Below are 23,873 nucleotides of genomic sequence, written 5' to 3' on the forward strand. Positions count from 1 at the left end.
TGCAATCTTTTTACGGAAGAGTTGGGGCAAGTTTTTCCAGTTTGTACCCATTTAGGCCACTCTGCCATCTCGACACAGAGCTGCTCTACTTCCAGCACCTCTAGCACCAGGCTGTAAATATGTAGCACCGCATGAAATACTGTGCAACAGTACAGCAGCAATGTCAATGAGGTTTAAAATGGTCTGGATGTGGCTGTACACGCCATAAACAGATTGGTTGCTTCTAGTTATCAATTGATGAAGATATGCATTAAGAAATGATCATGACCTGCAATTTTTCTAGCTCATCATACAACAATATAAAGAGAAGGTACAACTGCAAGGGAAACGTTGAGAAATCCAGCTATATCTGGTGTAGGGGAGTGGGTAGACTATATATAGGTATTTTGACCTCTAAACGCGTGTGCTCTCCACCACAAGGCAGAGCACTAATCTCTGTCTCTCATCTCAGTCTTTGGGTAAATGTTTATGTCCTTTGCTTTGACTGCCACTTCAAAGAGTAAGTATCAGCAACGCGCAACAACGCTGGTCTACTGTGATCTACATGAATGGTAAAATTCTCAAAGTTGTATTTTCTGGGGTTCTCGTACATGCAACATTTCCATTTTTAAACTCTTTTTCAATATTGTTAGCTTTCGTAATATTTAATTGATGTAGCAAAATTGCTTCAGACAAAGATCTACATAATTATAATATATCTAATAGGACAGACAGCGAGACTACAAAGTATTCATGAAAACGAGAACTTGCAGGATATTTCACTAAAAGTTGAGGTAAAAAGCTATAATAGTTATGTTTTTGCACTTTATACAGCACTGGTTCGTGTGTGAAATCCTGTGCGAAAACATATTTTTCAGTGCATCTATGAAGTGTTAAGTACAGCGGTCAACAAGAGGTGTAATATCTGATTGTACATTTTGCCCGTTAAGAAGCTTTAATTTTGCCTAATGGTGCCACGACTTCCGCCGAAGTCGGCTCCTCTCCTTGATCGGGCGGCGTTCGGCGGTCGATGTCACCGGCTTTCTAACCATCGCTGCTCCATTTTTCATGTATCCATTTGTTTTGTCTTGTTCCCTGCACACCTAGTTTTCATTCCCCAATCAATCTACATGTATTTATTCCTCTGTTCTCCATCATGTCTTTGTATAAGATTGTTTGTGTTACGTGTGTATTGTTGACGCGCCAGACTGGCTTGTTTTTTCCATGCTATTTTTTCACGAAGATGTTTATTGTTAAACACAATTCTTGTGACTGTTTTGCGCGTTCTGCACTTTTGCCTAAATAAAGTGTGTGCCTGTTCACAAATCTCTGCTCTCCTGCACCTGACTTCGCTACAAGTATGCACACATCTGACAAATCGAGACAATAAAGAGAGCGTGTCCCATGTGTGCATGTGCAGTTAAAAAGACTCATTATACTCATCATATTAAATAGCCAAAGGCTGAAACCTTGGTCAAAGGCCATAGGGCTCTCACTATACCAGTATCACTACTATTATACTGCACTTTCCATGACAAAAAAGTAAAACACAAAGAAGACTAAACTCTTTAAAAACCTGCTTTTTGTTAAAGAGTGTGTGCTATAGTTAGGAAAATTAGCGATTGTGACTCTGAATGACAACATAAGGCTGTTTGTATGTTTTCAATATTACAATGATTTTCCCCAAGAAATGTAGTTCGCTTCATAATAATAATAATTATCACGTTTTGTTTGCGTGCCATGATACTTCTGAGTATCACGATACTGGTATCTTGACAACCCTAAAAGGGAGTGAGGTGGGAACATCCCTCTGACCCATGGTTATTAATAAATTATTTTAATCTCTCAGAGCAAAATGTTGACCTTCATGGACATGACAACCTTTGGGGAATTTTGTACAACACAGACGTGTGTCTGTCAGTGTGATTATAGCAATTTAGAATGGACACACTGTATTACCTACAGTTGTGATTGTGATCAGACACTTGATCAAAGGTATGATGAGTAAGTGGTCTCACCCAAGGGCACAGTCATTGCTGGTATGTTTACAACATTGAAACTCTGAGAGAGTAAATCCCCAGATTGGTAGCTCACTTCATTTTACACTGACATTTTACTGAGCTTCGTCTCAGAGCAGAGCAGCATAAGCCATATGAAGTTAAACACATGCCTTTCCCTCAAGGCCTCATATCTCCAGCTCGCATAACTTACACTAAGCTCAAATGACATAATTGTTGGTCTCATGTTACATAACTGGCAAATAAATGTAGTGTAAATCGCTAGTGTATTATTGTCTATTTCACATTTACAAGCCATCTTGTTTGCAACACACCACTGTAGGACCTTACCTTGTCCCTGCTAACCTTGTCTATAACCTTGTCTATAACCTTGTCTATAACCTTGTCTATAACCGTGTCCATAACCTTGTCTATAACCTTGTCTATAACCTTCTCTATAACCTTGTATATAACCGTGTCTATAACTGTGTCTATAACCTTGTCTATAACCTTGTCTATAACCTTGTCTATAACCGTGTCTATAACCTTGTCTATAACCGTGTCTATAATCGTGTCTATAACCTTGTCTATAACCTTGTCTATAACCGTGTCTATAACCGTGTCTATGACCTTGTCCCTGCTAACCTTGTCTATAACCTTGTCTATAACCTTGTCTATAACCTTGTCTATAACCGTGTCTATAACCCTGTCTATAACCTTGTCTATAACCGTGTCTATAACCTTGTCTATAACCCTGTCTATAACCGTGTCTATAACCTTGTCTATAACCCTGTCTATAACCTTGTCTATAACCGTGTCTATAACCGTGTCTATAATCTTGTCTATAACCTTGTCTATAACCTTGTCTATAACCGTGTCTATAACCTTGTCCATAACCCTGTCTATAACCGTGTCTATAACCTTGTCTATAACCCTGTCTATAACCTTGTCTATAACTGTGTCGATAACCGTGTCTATAACCTTGTCTATAACCTTCTCTATAACCGTGTCTATAACCGTGTCTATAACCTTGTCCCTGCTAACCTTGTCTATAACCTTGTCTATAACCCTGTCTATAACCTTGTCTATAACATGGTCTATAACCCTGTCTATAACCCTGTCTATTACCTTGTCTATAACCCTGTCTATAACCTTGTCTATAACCTTGCCTATAACATTGTCTATAACCTTGTCTAAAATGTGGTCTATAACCTAGCCTATAACCGTGTCTATAACCCTGTCTATAACCTTGTCTATAACCTTGTCTATAACCTTGTCTACAACCTTGTCTATAACCTTGTCTATAACCCTGTCTATAACCCTGTCTATAACCTTGTCTATAACATTGTCTATAACCTTGTCTATAACCGTGTCTATAACCGTGTCTATAACCTTGTCCATAACCCTGTCTATAACCGTGTCTATAACCTTGTCTATAACCCTGTCTATAACCTTGTCTATAACCGTGTCTATAACCGTGTCTATAACCTTGTCTATAACCTTGTCTATAACCGTGTCTATAACCGTGTCTATAAACTTGTCCCTGCTAACCTTGTCTATAACCTTGTCTATAACCTTGTCTATAACCGTTTCTATAACCGTGTCTATAACCGTGTCTATAACCTTGTCTATAACCGTGTCTATAACCGTGTCTAAAACCTTGTCTATAACCGTGTCTATAACCCTGTCTATAACCTTGTCTATAACCTTGTCTATAACCCTGTCTATAACCTTGTCTATAACCGCGTCTATAACCGCGTCTATAACCGCGTCTATAACCTTGTCTATAACCTTGTCTATAACCTTGTCTATAACCTTGTCTATAACCGTGTCTATAACCTTGTCTATAACCGTGTCTATAACCTTGTCTATAACCGTGTCTATAACCGTGTCTATAACGTTGTCTATAACCCTGTCTATAACCTTGTCTATAACCCTGTCTATAACCTTGTCTATAACCGTGTCTATAACCTTGTCTATAACCTTGTCTATAGCCGTGTCTATAACCTTGTCTATAACCTTGTCTATAACCTTGTCTATAACCGTGTCTATAACCCTGTCTATAACCTTGTCTATAACCTTGTCTATAACCCTGTCTATAACCTTGTCTATAACGTGGTCTATAACCCTGTCTATAACCCTGTCTAATACCTTGTCTATAACCCTGTCTATAACCTTGTCTATAACCTTGCCTATAACATTGTCTATAACCTTGTCTATAATGTGGTCTATAACCTAGCCTATAACCGTGTCTAAAACCCTGTCTATAACCTTGTCTATAACCTTGTCTATAACCTTGTCTACAACCTTGTCTATAACCGTGTCTATAACCCTGTCTATAACCTTGTCTATAACCTTGTCTATAACCCTGTCTATAACCCTGTCTATAACCTTGTCTATAACCCTGTCTATAACCTTGTCTATAACCTTGCCTATAACCTTGTCTATAACCTTGTCTATAACGTGGTCTATAACCTTGTCTATAACCGTGTCTATAACCTTGTCTATAACCTTGTCTATAACCGTGTCTATAGCCCTGTCTATAACCTTGTCTATAACCTTGTCTATAACCGTGTCTATAACCTTGTCTATAACCTTGTCTATAACCTTGTCTATAACCTTGTCTATAACCTTGTCTATAACCTTGTCTATAACCCTGTCTATAACCCTGTCTATAACCCTGTCTATAACCTTGTCTATAACCTTGTCTATAACCTTGTCTATAACCATGTTTATAACCCTGTCTATTTATATGTATTTATTAGTTAACCTTTATTTAACTAGGCAAGTCAGTTAAGAACAAATTATTATTTACAATGACGTCCTACCCCGGCCAAACCCTTACCCGGATGACGCAGGGCAAAATGTGCGCCGCCCTATGGGACTCCCAATCACGGCCGGTTGTGATACAGCCTGGAATTGAACCAGGGTCTGTAGTGACGCCTCTAACACTGAGATGCAGTACCTTTGACCGCTGCACCACTTGGGAGCCCCAAGGTCAATAACCTTGTCCACAACGTTGTCTATAACTCTGTCTATAACCCCGTCTATAACCTTGTCTATAACCTTGTCTATAACCCTGTCTATAACCCTGTTCATAACCTTGTCTATAACCTTGTCTATAACCCTGTCTATAACCCTGTTCATAACCTTGTCTATAACCTTGTCTATGGCCTTGTCTATGGTCTTGTCTATAACCCTGTCTATAACCCTGTCTATAACCTTGTCTATAACCTTGTCTACAACCCTGTCTAAAACCTTGGCTATAAATATGTCTATAACCTTGTCTATAAATATGTCTATAACCTTGTCTATAACCTTGTCTATGGTCTTGTCTATAATCATGTCTATAACGTTGTCTATAACCTTGTCAATGGTCTTGTCTATAACTTTGTCTATAATGTGGTCTATAACCTTGTCCATGGTCTTGTCTATAACCTTATCTATGGTCTTGTCTATAACCCTGTCTATAACCTTGTCTATAACCTTGTCTATAACCTTGTCTATAACCCTGTCTATAACCCTGTCTATAACCTTGTCTATAACCTTGTCTATAACCCTGTCTATAACCTTGTCTATAAATATGCCTATAACCTTGTCTACAAATATGTCTATAACCTTGTCTATAACCTTGTCTATGGTCTTGTCTATAACCTTGTCTATAAAGTTGTCTATAACCTTGTCTATGGTCTTGTCTATGGTCTTGTCTATAACGTTGTCTATAACCTTGTCTATGGTCTTGTCTATAACCTTGTCTATAACGTGGTCTATAACCTTGTCCATGGTCTTGTCTATAACCTTGTCTATGGTCTTGTCTATAACTTTGTCTATGGTCTTGTCTATAACCTTGTCTATAACGTGGTCTATAACCTTGTCCATGGTCTTGTCTATAACCTTGTCCATGGTCTTGTCTATAACCTTGTCTATGGTCTTGTCTATAACCTTGTCTATGGTCTTGTCTATAACCTTGTCTATAACGTGGTCTATAACCTTGTCCATGGTCTTGTCTATAACCTTGTCCATGGTCTTGTCTATAACCTTGTCTATGGTCTTGTCTATAACCTTGTCCATGGTCTTGTCTATAACCTTGTCTATGGTCTTGTCTATAACCTTGTCTATGGTCTTGTCTATAACCTTGTCTATAATGTTGTCTATAACCTTGTCTATGGTCTTGTCTATGGTCTTGTCTATAACGTTGTCTATAACCTTGTCTATGGTCTTGTCTATAACCTTGTCTATAACGTGGTCTATAACCTTGTCTATGGTCTTGTCTATAACCTTGTCTATAATCTTGTCTATAATAACTTCTGGACTAGAGCTACAGCTGAAGCCGGAAGTTTACATACTCCTTAGCAACATACATTTAAACTCAGTTTTTCACAATTCCTGACACTTAATCCTAGTACAAATTCCCTGTCTTAGGTCAGTTAGGATCACCACTTTATTTTATGAATGTGAAATGTAAGAATAATAGTAGAGATAATGATTTATTTAAGATTTTATTTATTTAATCACATTCCCAGTGGGTCAGAAGTTTGCATACACTCAATTAGTATTTGGTAGCATTGCCTTTAAATTGTTTAACTTGGGTCAAACATTTCGGGTAGCCTTCCACAAGCTTCCCACAATACGTTGGGTGAATTTTGGCCCATTCCTCCTGACAGAGCTGGTGTAACTGAGTCAGGTTTGTAGGCCTCCTTGCCCGCACACGCTTTTTCAGTTCTGCTTACACATTTTCTATAGGATTGAGGTCAGAGTTTTGTGATGGCCACTCCAATACCTTGACCTTGTTGCCCTTAAGCCATTTTACCACAACTTTGGAAGTATGCTTGGGGTCATTGTCCATTTGGAAGACACATTTGTGACCAAGCTTTAACTTCCTGACTGATGTCTTGAGATGTTGCTTCAATATATCCACATCACATTTTTTTTTTTTATTTATTTCACCTTTATTTAACCAGGTAGGCTAGTTGAGAACAAGTTCTCATTTGCAACTGCGACCTGGCCAAGATAAAGCATAGCAGTATGAGCAGACAACACAGAGTTACACATGGAGTAAACAATTAACAAGTCAATAACACAGTAGAAAACAAAGGGGGAGTCTATATACAATGTGTGCAAAAGGCATGAGGTAGGCGAATAATTACAATTTTGCAGATTAACACTGGAGTGATAAATGATCAGATGGTCATGTACAGGTAGAGATATTGGTGTGCAAAAGAGCAGAAAAATAAATAAATAAAAACAGTATGGGATGAGGTAGGTGAAAATGGGTGGGCTATTTACCAATAGACTATGTACAGCTGCAGCGATCGGTTAGCTGCTCAGATAGCTGATGTTTGAAGTTGGTGAGGGAGATAAAAGTCTCCAACTTCAGCGATTTTTGCAATTCGTTCCAGTCACAGGCAGCAGAGTACTGGAACGAGAGGCGGCCAAATGAGGTGTTGGCTTTAGGGATGATCAGTGAGATACACCTGCTGGAGCGCGTGCTACGGGTGGGTGTTGCCATCGTGACCAGTGAGCTGAGATAAGGCGGAGCTTTACCTAGCATGGACTTGTAGATGACCTGGAGCCAGTGGGTCTGGCGACGAATATGTAGCGAGGGCCAGCCGACTAGAGCATACAAGTCGCAGTGGTGGGTGGTATAAGGTGCTTTAGTGACAAAACGGATGGCACTGTGATAGACTGCATCCAGTTTGCTGAGTAGAGTGTTGGAAGCCATTTTGTAGATGACATCGCCGAAGTCGAGGATCGGTAGGATAGTCAGTTTTACTAGGGTAAGCTTGGCGGCGTGAGTGAAGGAGGCTTTGTTGCGGAATAGAAAGCCGACTCTTGATTTGATTTTCGATTGGAGATGTTTGATATGAGTCTGGAAGGAGAGTTTGCAGTCTAGCCAGACACCTAGGTACTTATAGATGTCCACATATTCTAGGTCGGAACCATCCAGGGTGGTGATGCTAGGCGGGGATGCGGGTGCAGGCAGCGATCGGTTGAAAAGCATGCATTTGGTTTTACTAGCGTTTAAGAGCAGTCGGAGGCCACGGAAGGAGTGTTGTATGGCATTGAAGCTTGTTTGGAGGTTAGATAGCACAGTGTCCAATGACGGGCCGAAAGTATATAAAATGGTGTCGTCTGCGTAGAGGTGGATCAGGGAATCGCCCGCAGCAAGAGCAACATCATTGATGTATACAGAGAAAAGAGTCGGCCCGAGAATTGAACCCTGTGGCACCCCCATAGAGACTGCCAGAGGACCGGACAGCATGCCCTCCGATTTGACACACTGAACTCTGTCTGCAAAGTAATTGGTGAACCAGGCAAGGCAGTCATCCGAAAAACCGAGGCTACTGAGTCTGCCGATAAGAATATGGTGATTGACAGAGTCGAAAGCCTTGGCAAGGTCGATGAAGACGGCTGCACAGTACTGTCTTTTATCAATGGCGGTTATGATATCGTTTAGTACCTTGAGTGTGGCTGAGGTGCACCCGTGACCGGCTCGGAAACCAGATTGCACAGCGGAGAAGGTACAGTGGGATTCAAGATGGTCAGTGACCTGTTTGTTGACTTGGCTTTCGAAGACCTTAGATAGGCAGGGCAGGATGGATATAGGTCTGTAACAGTTTGGGTCCAGGGTGTCTCCCCCTTTGAAGAGGGGGATAACTGCGGCAGCTTTCCAATCCTTGGGGATCTCAGACGATATGAAAGAGAGGTTGAACAGGCTGGTAATAGGGGTTGCGACAATGGTGGCGGATAGTTTCAGAAATAGAGGGTCCAGATTGTCAAGCCCAGCTGATTTGTACGGGTCCAGGTTTTGCAGCTCTTTCAGAACATCTGCTATCTGGATTTGGGTAAAGGAGAACCTGGAGAGGCTTGGGCGAGGAGCAGCGGGGGGGGCGGGGCTGTAGGCCGAGGTTGAAGTAGCCAGGCGGAAGGCATGGCCAGCCGTTGAGAAATGCTCATTGAAGTTTTCGATAATCATGGATTTATCGGTGGTGACCGTGTTACCTAGCCTCAGTGCAGTGGGCAGCTGGGAGGAGGTGCTCTTGTTCTCCATTGACTTCACAGTGTCCCAGAACTTTTTGGAGTTGGAGCTACAGGATGCAAACTTCTGCCTGAAGAAGCTGGCCTTAGCTTTCCTGACTGACTGCGTGTATTGGTTCCGGACTTCCCTGAACAGTTGCATATCACGGGGACTATTCGATGCTATTGCAGTCCGCCACAGGATGTTTTTGTGCTGGTCGAGAGCAGTCAGGTCTGGGGTGAACCAAGGGCTGTATCTGTTCTTAGTTCTGCATTTTTTGAACGGAGCATGCTTATCTAAAATGGTGAGGAAGTTACTTTTAAAGAATGACCAGGCATCCTCAACTGACGGGATGAGGTCAATGTCCTTCCAGGATACCTGGGCCAGGTCGATTAGGAAGGCCTGCTCACAGAAGTGTTTTAGGGAGCGTTTGACAGTGATGAGGGGTGGTCGTTTGACTGCGGCTCCGTAGCGGATACAGGCAATGAGGCAGTGATCGCTGAGATCCTGGTTGAAGACAGCGGAGGTGTATTTGGAGGGCCAGTTGGTCAGGATGACGTCTATGAGGGTGCCCTTGTTTACAGAGTTAGGGTTGTACCTGGTGGGTTCCTTGATGATTTGTGTGAGATTGAGGGCATCTAGCTTAGATTGTAGGACTGCCGGGGTGTTAAGCATATCCCAGTTTAGGTCACCTAACAGAACAAACTCTGAAGCTAGATGGGGGGCGATCAATTCACAAATGGTGTCCAGGGCACAGCTGGGAGCTGAGGGAGGTCGGTAGCAGGCGGCAACAGTGAGAGACTTATTTCTGGAGAGAGTAATTTTCAAAATTAGTAGTTCGAACTGTTTGGGTATGGACCTGGAAAGTATGACATTACTTTGCAGGCTATCTCTGCAGTAGACTGCAACTCCCCCCCCTTTGGCAGTTCTATCTTGACGGAAGATGTTATAGTTGGGTATGGAAATCTCTGAATTTTTGGTGGCCTTCCTGAGCCAGGATTCAGACACAGCAAGGACATCAGAGTTAGCAGAGTGTGCTAGAGCAGTGAGTAAAACAAACTTAGGGAGGAGGCTTCTGATGTTGACATGCATGAAACCAAGGCTTTTTCGATCACAGAAGTCAACAAATGAGGGTGCCTGGGGACATGCAGGGCCTGGGTTTACCTCCACATCACCCGCGGAACAGAGAAGGAGTAGTATGAGAGTGCGGCTAAAGGCTATCAAAACTGGTCGCCTAGAGCGTTGGGGACAGAGAATAAGAGGAGCAGGTTTCTGGGCATGGTAGAATATATTCAGGGCATAATGCGCAGACAGGGGTATGGTGGGGTGCGGGTACAGCGGAGGTAAGCCCAGGCACTGGGTGATGATGAGAGAGGTTGTATCTCTGGACATGCTGGTTGTAATGGGTGAGGTCACCGCATGTGTGGGAGGTGGGACAAAGGAGTTATCAGGGGTATGAAGAGTGGAACTAGGGGCTCCATTGTGAACTAAAACAATGATAACTAACCTGAACAACAGTATACAAGGCATATTGACACTTGAGAGAGACATACAGCGAGGCATACAGTAATCACAGGTGTTGAGTTGGGAAAGCTAGCTAGACAGTAGGTGAGACAACAGCTAATCAGCTAGCACAACAACAGCAGGTAAAATGGCGTTGACTAGGCAACGGGGCCAACAGATAAAACAAACAAGCAGAATGGAGTACCGTGATTAATGGACAGTCCAGCGTGCATCAGCTATGTAGCCAAGAGATCAGTGTCCAGGGGGCAGCGGTGGATGGGGCAGGGAAGCTGGACTGGCGAGTGTTATCCAGGTTAAAAAAACTAACAATGACTAGATAGCTTGTAGCTAGTTAGCTGGTTAGCTTCTGGGGGTTCTTGAGTGTGTACTAAAAATTAAAAATAATAGCGATTCCGTATCACATTGGTTGAGGCAGGTGTCCGGAAGGTATAAACAAGTTAAAAATCAAAAAGAGATAGAAAGTAAATATGGATCCAGTGAGTGTTTGGGACGCGGCGATTCAGACGGTTAGCAGGCCTGTGCTAACAAGCTAACAGTTTGTAGGCCCGGGGTAAACAAGGTAGCAGTTAGCGGACCGGAGCTGGACAAGCTAGCAGTTAGCAGGCCTAATTAGCAAGCAGGGAGATAGAGAGGGCTAGAGAGTTAGCCTTTGGGGGACTTCGCGATGGGGTGAGTCTGTTTATTCCTCTTCATGCGGTGACATCGATAGACCGGTCGTGGGCCCGGGTATTGTAGCCCAGGAGTATGCTACGGTGGTAGCACAGGTGCGCTGGCCGGGCTAGCTTCAAGCTAAGTGGGTGGAAACGCTAGCCAGGAGCAATCATCCGGGGTTGCGGTTTAGCTAGATAGCTAGTTGTGAAGATCCAGCTGAGAAATGTTCCGTTTGCGGTGGGAATCCGGGGATGAATCCGGGGATGAAAAAAATAAATAGGTCCGTTGTGCTCTGGTTAGTCGCGTTGTTCGAACTGGCGAGAGCTTACCGAGCTAAAGGTTAGCTGATGACCGGTTAGCTGAAGACCGCTAGCACAGCTGGTGGTTAGCTGGCTAGCTTCAGTTGAGGGGTTCCGGTTCCGAAGTAAATATAAATACTTTAAGAAAAATAGCTACGTTGGGTGAGGCGGGTTGCAGGAGAGTATTGGAAGCTTAGGTTTAGCAAAATGTTTTTAAAGAGATATGCTTAGAAAAATATGTAAAAAAAAACGAAAAAGAAACGATATATACAAGGGACACGACAGGACGACTTACTGCTACGCCATCTTGGATCGTGACTTTGTCATGATGCCATCTATTTTGTGAAGTGCACCAGTCCCTCCTGCAGCAAAGCACCCCCACAACATGATGCTGCCACCCACGTGCTTCACAGTTGGGATGGTGTTCTTCGGCTTGCAAGCCTCCCCTTTTCCCTCCAAACATAACGATGGTCATTATGGCCAAATAGTTCTATTTTTGTTTCATCAGACCAGAGGACATTTCTCCAAAAAGTCAGATCTTTGTCCCCATGTGCAGTTGCAACCGTCGTTTGGCTTTTTTATGGCGGTTTTGGAGCAGTGGCTTCTTCCTTGCTGAGCAGTCTTTCAGGTTATGTCGAAATAGGACTCGTTTTACTGTGGATATAGATACTTTGTACCTGTTTCCTCCAGCATCTTCACAAGGTCCTTTGCTGTTGAGCTGCGATTGATTTGCACTTTTCGCACCAAAGGATGTTTATCTCTAGGAGACAGAACGTGTCTCCTTCTTGAACGGTATGATGGCTGCATGGTCCCATGGTGTTTATACTTGCGTACTATTGTTTGTACAGATGAATGTGGTACCTTCAGGCATTTGGAAATTGCTCCCAAGGATGAACCAGACTTTTGGAGGTCTACAAATATTTTTCTGAGGTCTTGGCTGATTTCTTTTGAGGTCTTGGCTGATTTTCCTATGACTCAAATTGTGTAAATTAGAAGCTTCTAAAGCCATGACATAATTTTCTGGAATTTTCCAAGCTGTTTAAAGGCACAGTCAACTTAGTGTATGTAATCTTCTGACCCAGTGGAATTGTGATACAGTGAATTATAAGTAAAATAATCTGTCTGTAAACAATTGTTGGAAAAATTACTTGTGTCATGCACAAGTAGATGTCCTAACCGACTTGCCAAAACTATAGTTTCTTAACAAGAAATTTGTGGAGTGGTTGAAAAACAAATTTTAATGACTCCAACCTAAGTGTATGTAACCTTCTGACTTCAACTGTACATTCACCTGGTCTCCTTCAGATTATTCTAGTAGTTCTTCTCTTCTTCTGTTGCTCTATGTTTCTGCCGTCATGGTGCTGACAGTTGGTGCATTATGGTCTCATCTCTCTCTGCTGTCGGAAACATGGTGGAGAAACAACGTCAAACAGCCATCAGCATTGTAACCCAAACCAGCCCGCGACCAATCAATCTCAACTATTGAGCTGCATACCACTGACATCCAGACAGATCAGAGTTCACATTGGGACATGGTGCCCTTACTAATAAGCATGTAATGGTTCAGGAGAGACTTTTATTAGGGTTGTATTAGGGTTTCTATTTTCCAGTGGCTAGGGCCCATGCACCTAACCTCTTATCTCATACAGAGGGGATAGAAGGTGAAAGGGAGGTAGAGGATATGGAACCAGAGATGAGCACACTGCAGGCAAGCAGTAGCTTCTTGAGACAGAGAGACAGAGAGAGAGAGAGAGAGTGTGTGTGAGAGAGAGAGAGAGAGAGAGAGTGTGTGTGAGAGAGAGAGAGAGAGAGAGTGTGTGAGAGAGAGAGAGAGAGAGAGAGAAAGAGAGAGAGAGGGAGTGTGTGTGAGAGAGAGAGAGTGTGTGAGAGACGGAGAGCGAAAGAGAGAGAAAAAGAGAGTGTGAGAGAGGGAGAGAGAGAGAAAAAAAGAGTGTGAGAGAGGGAGAGAGCAGAATTGTGAAACCAAAACCTTCCTTGTTTCTAAAACGGGCCTGATCTGCATCAAGCAGATTGAGTGTGATCGTAACTCTCAACCACTTGACTTGCCCGTTCTGTCAGACAAAATAGTGGTAGTAAAAAAGTAATAGTAATCTAGGAAAACAATATGAGTTTATTAGTCAAGTTGAAGGAAGAGACAGGTTCAGATAGGTTCCTGTGTCAAATCTAGAAGCTGGTTGTGTGAATGACATAAAAGCTGGCACAGCAAATACTAGACTATATATACTTAAATATGCTTATACTATATCATACCAACTCTCCAACATGAGCATTTTAATGTGTAGGCTATGCATACTGTCTGGGTTCTGTCTACGAGATGAATCACACGTTAAATGTACACGTCTTTCGGACATTAAGAGCAAAATGTGTTACATTATTTTAGTCACATTAGAGGGGATGGCTACACCTCAGACAACTCCTCCTCTCAGCCCTTCCACCATATACACCACTGCTTTATTCAGCCTGTATATCCGGTTAGACAGTGGGATATGAGTGTGTTAGTGGCTCTACAACACCATGTCATTCAAAGATTTCAATGCTCAAACACAGAAATGAATAAATGTTCTGATCTGTGACCCAGACTGTATAGCAGAAATGTGAAAATGTATAGCCTAATCATAGGATTTTGCAAATAATTAATAATAAACATTCCCTTCACAGGTGAAATCCTAGACAGAAACCTGAACGAAGTGCACGAGAACTTACTTATCCTTCTTTTATCTGCCCAACCAAGAAATAGTCATCCTACTTTCTATACTGAGAGCAGATGGAGCCCATGTCAGTATCTCTAAATGGGAGCACGGAGACAGTGGAGGATGGCCATACAGCCTCCCTAGAGGGGGCGCTGATACACAAGGGCCTGAGGCGCAAGAGAGAGTTCATTCCAGAGGAGAAGAAGGACGTCACATACTGGGAGAAGCGTCGCAAGAACAACGAGGCGGCCAAGCGCTCGAGGGAGAAGAGGAGGGTAAACGATTATGTGCTGGAGAGCCGCCTGGCGGCCATGAACAAAGAGAACGCCCGGTTGAACACAGAACTGCTGGCCCTCAAACTCCACTTTGGCCTGGTGAGCCCTGCGGGCTATGCTGCCCACCAGAGCAGCCTGCTACGGCTCCACCATGCCCATACCCACAGCCCTCATTCTCCGCCACCCAGCAGCCCAACCCAGCCCCTGGACAAGGACGTCTACTGGGGTAGGAGGCCCAGCTACAGAGACCCCTCTACTTTGCCAAATTACCACCACCTACCCCCTGTCCAGACTGGACAACTGGCTCCTGCCATGATCAATCCACATGCTCTACCAACTAGAAGGGCCTATCCATACTTCTTAGAAATTCCTGGTGTTGTCCACCCTGAAAACTCATCCTCCCTTCTCCTGCCCCCGCTTCTCCCCTCTCCCCTATTGTCCTGGACGGGGGTTCCCCTGCTGAGGCCCACCCCTAGGAGAGGGGGTTCAGATGAGGAGGGAGAACAGCAGGTCCCAGCAGCCTCCTCCAGTGCTGCATTACCGCACAAGTTGAGGCTGAAGACCATCAGTGCTCCTACTGTCCACAGGGATGTCAGAGACAGGGCCTCCCCCCCGCTCCCGCTCTATGTATCTGACTGACTGACCACATAGCACATGGCACAGCAGCACAGAGCAGACCAACCACAGCACTGAGAACATGAAGGATCCATGCTCTTAGCGCTGTAACATTGACACCAAATTTACAGAAATGCATTATGTCAACTTAAAACAGACATTTGTCTTTTGATTTATTTTCTGAAAGTTGTTGCTTCTCAGGTTTCACCATGCTTCCTTACTGCCCAAGTTAACTGGATTAAATACAATGTAAAATACTTTACTGGCAATCATGCTGAACTAGCTGGACTTTGGGATGAAGCTATGTTTCATAGTACTGAGGGACTCTGGGGTGGTGGATGGAATTGATCTTTTTTTTTTTATTGAATCAAGTGTTTACGTTACTGTGTGGGTAATGTTAAGGTTTTGTTGGCTGGCTGGCTGGCTGGCTGGCTGGTATAGCAAGATAGCACTGTGGTTCAGTGCCTCTCTGGAGTGAGGAGCAGGGCCGTAGCTACACATGAGGACGCCGAGCTCCAGACCTCTGTCATTTAAAAAAATATATATGAATAATAATACTACATTTATAAAATCTGTCAGGGTCTCAACTTACTGTTGAGAGTTAGAATAGTAGAATACACAAGGTGCAATTTCAAAACTTTGTTGCAACAGTTTTCCTCTTGGAATATGTCACTCACTGACAGTCACTCAATTAACCCATGTCAGTTAAATATTTTTAGATTGGTCAATTAGTCTAGTTAGTCTAGCCAGCTATCTAAACTTGTAGTAATCATGGCCGAATTACCAATCGAAAATGCAGGGCACGTGCCCAGCTGCCCTGACCTCCACAGAGCCCCCATTGATTTTGTTAGTCACTCTCACTCAGATAACATATTAACCTGGCAAAAGTCATGGCAAAATGTGCAGAATTGCACAAAATGTCTCCCCACCCAAGGGCAAAATGTGTAGAATTGCACAAAATGTCTCCCTACCCAAGGGCAAAATGTGCAGAATTGCAGGAAATTGGCTGTAAAACTGAAGAGAAAATGTGTTCTGTAAAGCAAACTTAATTGTTTACCTTTGTTAATAAAATACTTTTCTGCTAACAGATCCCTTATGTATTAAATTGTAGTTTTTAATCTCGGTACTGAGTTAGTGTGTAGCGGCTAATTGTATACCTAATAGCTATGTGTTTTCAGAGAGACTGAGGTGGGTGAAGCTACAGCAACCAATGTGATAAATGCTGGGGTTATTTATGCTTGTTTTTGTTGTTCTCAAGACTGCACTAAAACTCAGACCCTGACAACAACCCTGGTGAGGAGTATGTTTTTGGGTTGTGGTTACAGACATACTATTTTTGTCTCCTCTGCCTGCCAGCATTTCAAAGGTACTTCATAGACTTTGAGGTGGAGAGATGGGCCATCTGTAACATGTTTTCTAAGGGATAGGTCGAAATTTACCGGTTGGTCCAAAATAGGGGAGGGTTGACAAACTTTTTTTTTGCTTTGGGGAGGGTTGTGTGTTTTTTTGGGGAGCACAGGGGAGGGGAGTGCGTTTTTTCCTTGGTTTTCATTAGCTCTTCTGCTCGTATTTTCCCAATAAACAATGGCCTGACTTACTTTTGATATTATCCTATTAAAGTTTAGACAGGCTTGTGAAGGTTTGGTATGGTGTGGCTATTATTATGAAGCTATAGCTACTGCAGGCCTATGATATGAAGGCAGTGTGCCACGGCACTCCAACTGACTCCGACAATTGAACTTGAGGTGAGGAAGACTGTATCAGGCCTTCCAGAGTTACTCCTATAATTTAACAATATAATGCTTACATTTATACAAAATATTTGTATTGAAAATTAACGAATAATCCTCCTTCATTATGGCTACATGTATTTATGTATAGCAGACACAGTAGTCCTCTGACATAAAGAAATGCATGTCTGTGTCGTAGCATACCACGGGCCTATCTCTATCTCTCTGGGGTTAGGACTAAGCTTCTCTTCTCAACAGCAAATGTTCAGAGGAGACTGCGTGAATCAGGCCTTCATGGTTGAATTGCTGCAAATAAACCACTACTAAGGGACACCAATAATAAGAAGAGACTTGTTTGGGCCAAGAAACACGAACAATGGATATTAGACTGGTGGAAACCTGTCCTTTGGTCTGATGAGTCCACATTTTGCGATTTTTGGTTCCAACCGCCGTGTGAGATGCAGAGAAGGTGAACGGATGATCACTGCATGTGTGTGTTATGGTGTGGGGGTGCTTTACTGGTGACGCTGTCAGTGATTTATTTAGAATTCAAGGCACACAACCAGCATGGCTGCCACAGCATTCTGCAGCGATACGCCATCCCACCTGGTTTGCGCTTAGTGGGAGAATCATTTGTTTTTCAACAGGACAATGACCCAACACACCTAAAGGCTGTGTAAGGGCTATTTGACCAAACAGGAGAGCAGCCAACAAGTGCTCAGCATATGCGGAAACTCCTTCAAGACAGTTGGAAAAGCATTTGTGGGGAAGCTGGTTGATAGAATGCCAAGAGTATGAAAACCTGTCATCAACGCAAAGGATGGCTACTTATAATCTAAAATAGAAAATATATTTTGATTTGTTTAACACTTGTTTGGTTACTACATGATTCCATATGTGATATTTCATAGTTTTCATGTCTTCACAATTATTCTACAATGTAGAAAATAGTAAAAATAAAGAAAATCCCCTGAATGAGTAGGTGTGTCCAAACATTTGACTGGTACTGTAAATATATACATATACACACACTATATATATGCATATATACAAAAGTATGTGGACACCCCTATAAATGAGTGGATTAGTGTCACGTATATGGAGGGAGTCAGGAAGCAGGTGCAGAAGGAGAGTTTAATAACAAAGATGCAAGGCAAATTAACAAAACAGGGGATGCGTACTGCACATGAAAACATACCAATACTGACAGATGACTGAGGCTAATGAGGGCTAAATAAAGGGAAGGTAATGAAGGTGATGATGAAGTCCAGGTGGGCGTAATGATGGGGAACAAGTCTGCGTAATAATGGTTGCCAGGGCCGGTGGTTAGTAGACCGACGTCGAGAGCTGGAGAGAGGGTGTGACAATTCAGCTATTTCAGCCACACCCTATGCTGACAGGTGTATAAAATTGAGCACACAGCCATGCAATCTCCATAGACAAACATTGGTTAAAAAAAATGGCTTTACTAAAGAGCTCAGTGACTTTCAACGTGGCACCGTCATAGGATGCCACCTTTCCAACAAGTCAGTTTGTCACATTTCTGCCCTGCTAGAGCTGCCTTGGTCAATTATGTGGTAGGCCACACATTCTCACAGAACTGGACCGTTGAGTGCTGAAGCGCATAAAGAGTAAAAATCCTCTGTCCTAGGTTGCAACACTCACAACCAAGATCCAAACTGGCTCTGGAAGCAACGTCAGCACAAGAAGCTTCATGAAATGGTTTTCCATGGCCGAACAGCCACACACAGGCCTAAGATCACCATGTGCAATTCCAAGCGTCGGCTGGGGTGGTGTAAAGCTCGCTGCCATTGGACTCTGGAGCAGTATAAACGTGTTCTCTGGAGTGATGAATCATAATTCACCTTCTGGCAGTATGACAGACAAATCTGGGTTTGGCAGGAGAACGCTACGTGCCCGAATGCATGGTGCCAACTGTAAAGTTAGGTGGAGGAGAATTTGTTATTTTTTATTTCACCTTTATTTAACCAGGTAGGCTAGTTGAGAACAAGTTCTCATTTGCAACTGCGACCTGGCCAAGATAAAGCGTAGCAATTCGACACATACAACAACACAGAGTTACACATGGAATAAACAAAACATACAGTGAATAATACAGTAGAACAAAAGAAAACAAAAAGTCTATATACAGTGAGTGCAAATGAGGTAAGTTAAGCAAATAAATAGGCCATGGTGGCAAAGTAATTACAATATAGCAATTAAACACTGGAATGGTAGATCGGCAGAAGATGAATGTGCAGGTAGAGATGCTGGGGTGCAAAGGAGCAAAATAAATAAAACCTGACTCAGTTACACCAGCTCTGTCAGGAGGAATGGGCCAAAACTCACCCAACTTACTGTGAGAAGCTTGCTGAAGGCTACCCGAAATGTTTGCCCCAAGTTAAACAATTTAAAGGCAATGCTACCAAATACTAATTGAGTGTATGTACACCTCTGACTCACTGGGAATGTGATGAAAGAAATACAATCTGAAATAAATAATTCTCTCTTCTATTATTCTGACATTTCACATTCATAAAATAAAGTGGTGATCCTAACTGACAGGGAATTTCTACTTGGATTAAAAGAAAGGAATTGTGGAAAACAGAGTTTAAATGTATTTGGCTAAGGTGTATGTAAACTTCCAAATTCACCTGTATAAATGCCCCCCTCATACTCATCTCGAGGTTGAGAATGTTTTCGTCTCTATCTCCGTAATGTGTCTGTATCTATGTAATTGTATATGTATTTATGTAAAATATAGGGATCACAATAGAAATAAGTCCCCGGCATTAGTGCGCAATCCCAGTCACTTAAAAAAAATCTTTGTGTATATATGTATTTTTTTAAACTGACAAATAAATTCAATCAATCAATCCAAACTGTGCAGCGGCCATTAGATGAAAGAAACATCTGTTACAAAACACAGAAAAGTTGAATGACATTCAGAGATTGTTAAACCAAGCCTGAAGTCGGTATGCTTTGTTTACTGGTTCTGTGGTGTATTGGCACAGGTGGAAAATTCGTTGCATATATTTTATATAATCATAAATATGGCATCAAAATGTTGAAAATCTGATTTCCCCCCTAGCTGATCATTGTCTACAGCCAGCTCCGATCGTAGTGTAATGAAACAGGCAGGGAGAGTGAGCTCGTCTGCGGTAGTCGGCGAACTCTCAATCTTCTGGCCCGCAGCCCTGAGTGGTCTGGCAGCCCAACTAATAGGCAAACGTTTTGCAAATTAAGAAATCATGTGACTAAAGTAAATCAAAATAAACTATACTATGAAACAAAGATAAATGTTATAAAGAATGATAGTAAAAAGCTTTGGGGCACCTTAAATTAAATTTGCGGAAAAAGGCCAACTCCATCATTCATTGAATCAGATGGCTCATTTATCACAAAGCCCACTGATATTGCCAACTACTTTAAAAACCTCTTAAGGATCGGCCCCTTTTTTCAATTTTCACCTAAAATTACATACCCAAATCTAACTGCCTGTAGCTCAGGCCCTGAAGCAAGGATATGCATATTATTGGTACCATTTGAAAGGAAACATGTAGGAGAATATAACACATTAGATCTGGTAAAAGATAATACAAAGGAAAAAAAAACAATTTGTTTGTATTTTTTTGTACCATCATCTTTGAAATGCAAGAGAAAGGCCATAATGTATTATTCCAGCCCAGTTGCAATTTAGATTTTGGCCACTAGACGGCAGCAGTGAATGTGCAATGTTTTAGACAGATTTTTAAATTTTTTAAAATTATTTAACCGGATAGGCTAGTTGAGAACAAGTTCTCATTTGCAACTGCGACCTGGCCAAGATAAAGCAAAGCAGTTCGACACATACAATAACACAGTTGTACATGGAATAAACAAACATAATAAATCAATAATACAGTAGAAAAAGTATATATACAGCATGTGCAAATGAGGTAGGATAAGGGAGGCAAAGTCATTTCAATATAGCAATTAAACACTGGAATGGTAGAATGTGCAGAAGATGAATGTGCAAGTAGAGATACTGGGGTGCAAAGGAGCAAGATAAATAAATACATACAGTATGGGGATGAGGTAGTTGGATGGGCTATTTACAGATGGGCTATGTACAGGTGCAGTGATCTGTGAGCTGCTCTGACAGCTGGTGCTTAAAGCTAGTGAGGGAGATAAGAGTCTCCGGCTTCAGTGACTTTTGCAGTTCGTTCCAGTCATTGGCAGCAGAGAACTGGAAGGAGAGGCGGCCAAAGGGAGAATTGGCTTTGGGGGTGACCAGTGAGATGTACAGTGGGGCAAAAAAAGTATTTAGTCAGCCACCAATTGTGCAAGTTCTCCCACTTAAAAAGATGAGAGAGGCCTGTAATGTTCATCATAGGTACACTTCAACTATGACAGACAAAATGAGAAAAAAAATCCAGAAAATGACATTTGTAGGATTTTTTATGAATTTATTTGCAAATTATGGTGGAAAATAAGTACTTGGTCAATAACAAAAGTTTATCTCAATACTTTGTTATATACCCTTTGTTGGCAATGACAGAGGTCAAACGTTTTCTGTCTTCACAAGGTTTTCATACACTGTTGCTGGTATTTTGGCCCATTCCTCCATGCAGATCTCCTCTAGAGCAGTGATGTTTTGGGGCTGTTGCTGGGCAACACGGACTTTCAACTCCTTCCAAAGATTTTCTATGGGGTTGAGATCTGGAGACTCGCTAGGCCACTCCAGGACCTTGAAATGCTTCTTCAAAGCCACTCCTTCATTGCCCAGGTGGTGTGTTTGGGATCATTGTCATGCTGAAAGACCCAGCCACGTTTCATCTTCAATGCCCTTGCTGATGCAAGGAGGTTTTCACTCAAAATCTCATGATACATGGCCCCATTCAGTCTTTCCTTTACATGTATCAGTCGTCCTGGTCCCTTTGCAGAAAAACAGCCCCAAAGCATGATGTTTCCACCCCCATGCTTCACAGTAGGTATGGATGGTGTTCTTAGGATGCAACTCAGCATAATTTGTCCTCCAAACACGACGAGTTGAGTTTTACCAAAAAGTTATATTTTGGTTTCATCTGACCATATGACATTCTCCCAATCTTCTTCTGGATCATCCAAATGCTCTCTAGCAAACTTCAGACGGGCCTGGACATGTACTGGCTTAAGCAGGGGGACACGTCTGGCACTGCAGAATTTGAGTGCCTGGCGGCGTAGTGTGTTACTGATGGTAGGCTTGTTACTTTGGTCCCAGCTCTCTGCAGGTCATTCACTAGGTTCCCCCGTGTGGTTCTGGGATTTTTGCTCACCGTTCTTGTGATAATTTTGACCCCACGGGTTGAGATCTTGTGTGGAGCCCCAGATCGAGGGAGATTATCAGTGGTCTTGTATGTCTTCCATTTCCTAATAATTGCTCCCACAGTTGATTTCTTCAAACCAAGCTGCTTACGTATTGCAGATTCAGTCTTCACAGCCTGGTGCAGGTCTACAATTTTGTTTCTGGTGTCCTTTGACAGCTCTTTGGTCTTGGCCATAGTGGAGTTTGGAGTGTGACTGTTTGAGGTTGTGGACAGGTGTCTTTTATACTGATAACAAGTTCAAACAGGTGTCATTAATACAGGTAACGAGTGGAGGACAGAGGAGGACTGTACCTGCTGGAGCACGTGCTACGGGTGGGTGCTGCTATTGTAAACAGTGAGCTGAGATAAGGTGGGGCTTTACCTAGCAAAGACTTGGAGCCAGAGGGTTTGGTGACGAGTATGAAGCGAGGGCCAGCCAACAAGAGCGTACAGGTCGCAGTGGTGGGTAGTATATGGGGCTTTGGTGACAAAACGGATGGCACTGTGATAGACTGCATCCAATTTGTTGAGTAGAGTGTTGGAGGCTAATTTGTAAATGATCCTATCTATGAGGGTGTCTGTGTTTACGGATTTGGGGCTGTACCTGGTGGGTTCATTGATAATTTGTGTGAGATTGAGGGCATCAAGCTTAGATTGTAGGATGGCAGGGGTGTTAAGCATGTCACAGTTCCAATGATCCAATGAACCGTTGTATTTCTGTTCAACATTTTGTATCAAGACTGCCCAAATCTGCCTAACTTGTTTATTAATAACTTTTCATGTTCAAAACTGTGCACTCTCCTCAAACAATAGCATGGTATTATTTCACTGTAATAGCTACTGTAAATTGGACAGTGCAGTTAGATTAACAAGAATTTAAGCTTACTGACAATATCAGATATGTCTATGTCCTGGGAAATGGTCTTGTTACTTAGAACCTCATGCTAATCGCATTAGCCTACGTTAGCTCAACAGTCCTGCAGGGGACCCAACTATCCTGAAGAAGTTTTAATGACTTTTTAATTGGCAAGATAAGCCAATTTAGGGATGACATGCCAGCAACAAAGGCTGACACTACACATCCAAGTATATCGGACCAAATTATGAAAGGCAAGAATTTGACTTTTGAATTCCGTAAAGTCAGAGTGGAATGGGTTAAAAAATGATTGTTGTCTGTCAACAATGACAAGCCACCGGGGACAATCCGGAGGGAAAATTACTGAGGATAATAGCAGATGATATTGCCACTCCTATTTGCCACATCTTCAATTTAAGCCTACTAGAAAGTGTGTGCCCTCAGGCCTGGAGGGAAGCTAAAGTCATTCCGCTACCCAAGAATAGTAAAGCCCCCTTTACTGGCTCAAATAGCTGACCAATCAGCCTGTTACCAACCCTTAGTAAACTTCTGGAAAAAAATGTGTTCGACCAGATACAATGCTATTTCACAGTAATCAGATTGACAACAGACTTTCAGCATGCTTACAGGGAAGGACACTCAACAAGTACAGATGATTGGCTGAGAGGAATTGATGATAAAATGATTGTGTCTTGTTAGATTTCAGTGCAGCTTTTGACATTATCGATCATAGTCTGCTGCTGGGAAAAAGTATGTGTTATGGCTTTACACCCACTGCTATAATGTGGATAAAGAGTTACTTGTCTAACAGAACACAGAGGGTGTTCTTTAATGGAAGCCTCTCAAACATAATCCAGGTAGAATCAGGAATTCCCCAGGCAGCTGTTTAGG

At 42.5% G+C, this 23,873-nt stretch overlaps 1 protein-coding gene across 1 annotated transcript; it reads left to right on the forward strand.

The window, feature by feature from the left end:
- Positions 1 to 13,199: 13,199 nt before the first annotated feature.
- LOC110521440 (nuclear factor interleukin-3-regulated protein-like) lies at positions 13,200 to 16,158 on the forward strand. The gene has a single exon (XM_021598987.3). It carries the CDS (start codon positions 14,254 to 14,256, stop codon positions 15,091 to 15,093), a length of 840 nt encoding a protein of 279 aa, XP_021454662.1. The 5' UTR covers positions 13,200 to 14,253; the 3' UTR covers positions 15,094 to 16,158.
- The last annotated feature ends 7,715 nt before the right edge of the window (positions 16,159 to 23,873 follow it).

Source organism: Oncorhynchus mykiss, chromosome 4, assembly GCF_057628025.1.
Source record: "Oncorhynchus mykiss isolate SJ-2025 chromosome 4, ASM5762802v1, whole genome shotgun sequence".
In the NCBI taxonomy this organism is placed as follows: Eukaryota; Metazoa; Chordata; class Actinopteri; order Salmoniformes; family Salmonidae; genus Oncorhynchus; species Oncorhynchus mykiss.

Coding starts and splice junctions, on each gene's coding strand:
- LOC110521440 (XM_021598987.3), top strand. CDS start 14,254: ATGGAGCCCATGTCAGTATCTCTAAATGGGAGCACGGAGACAGTGGAG.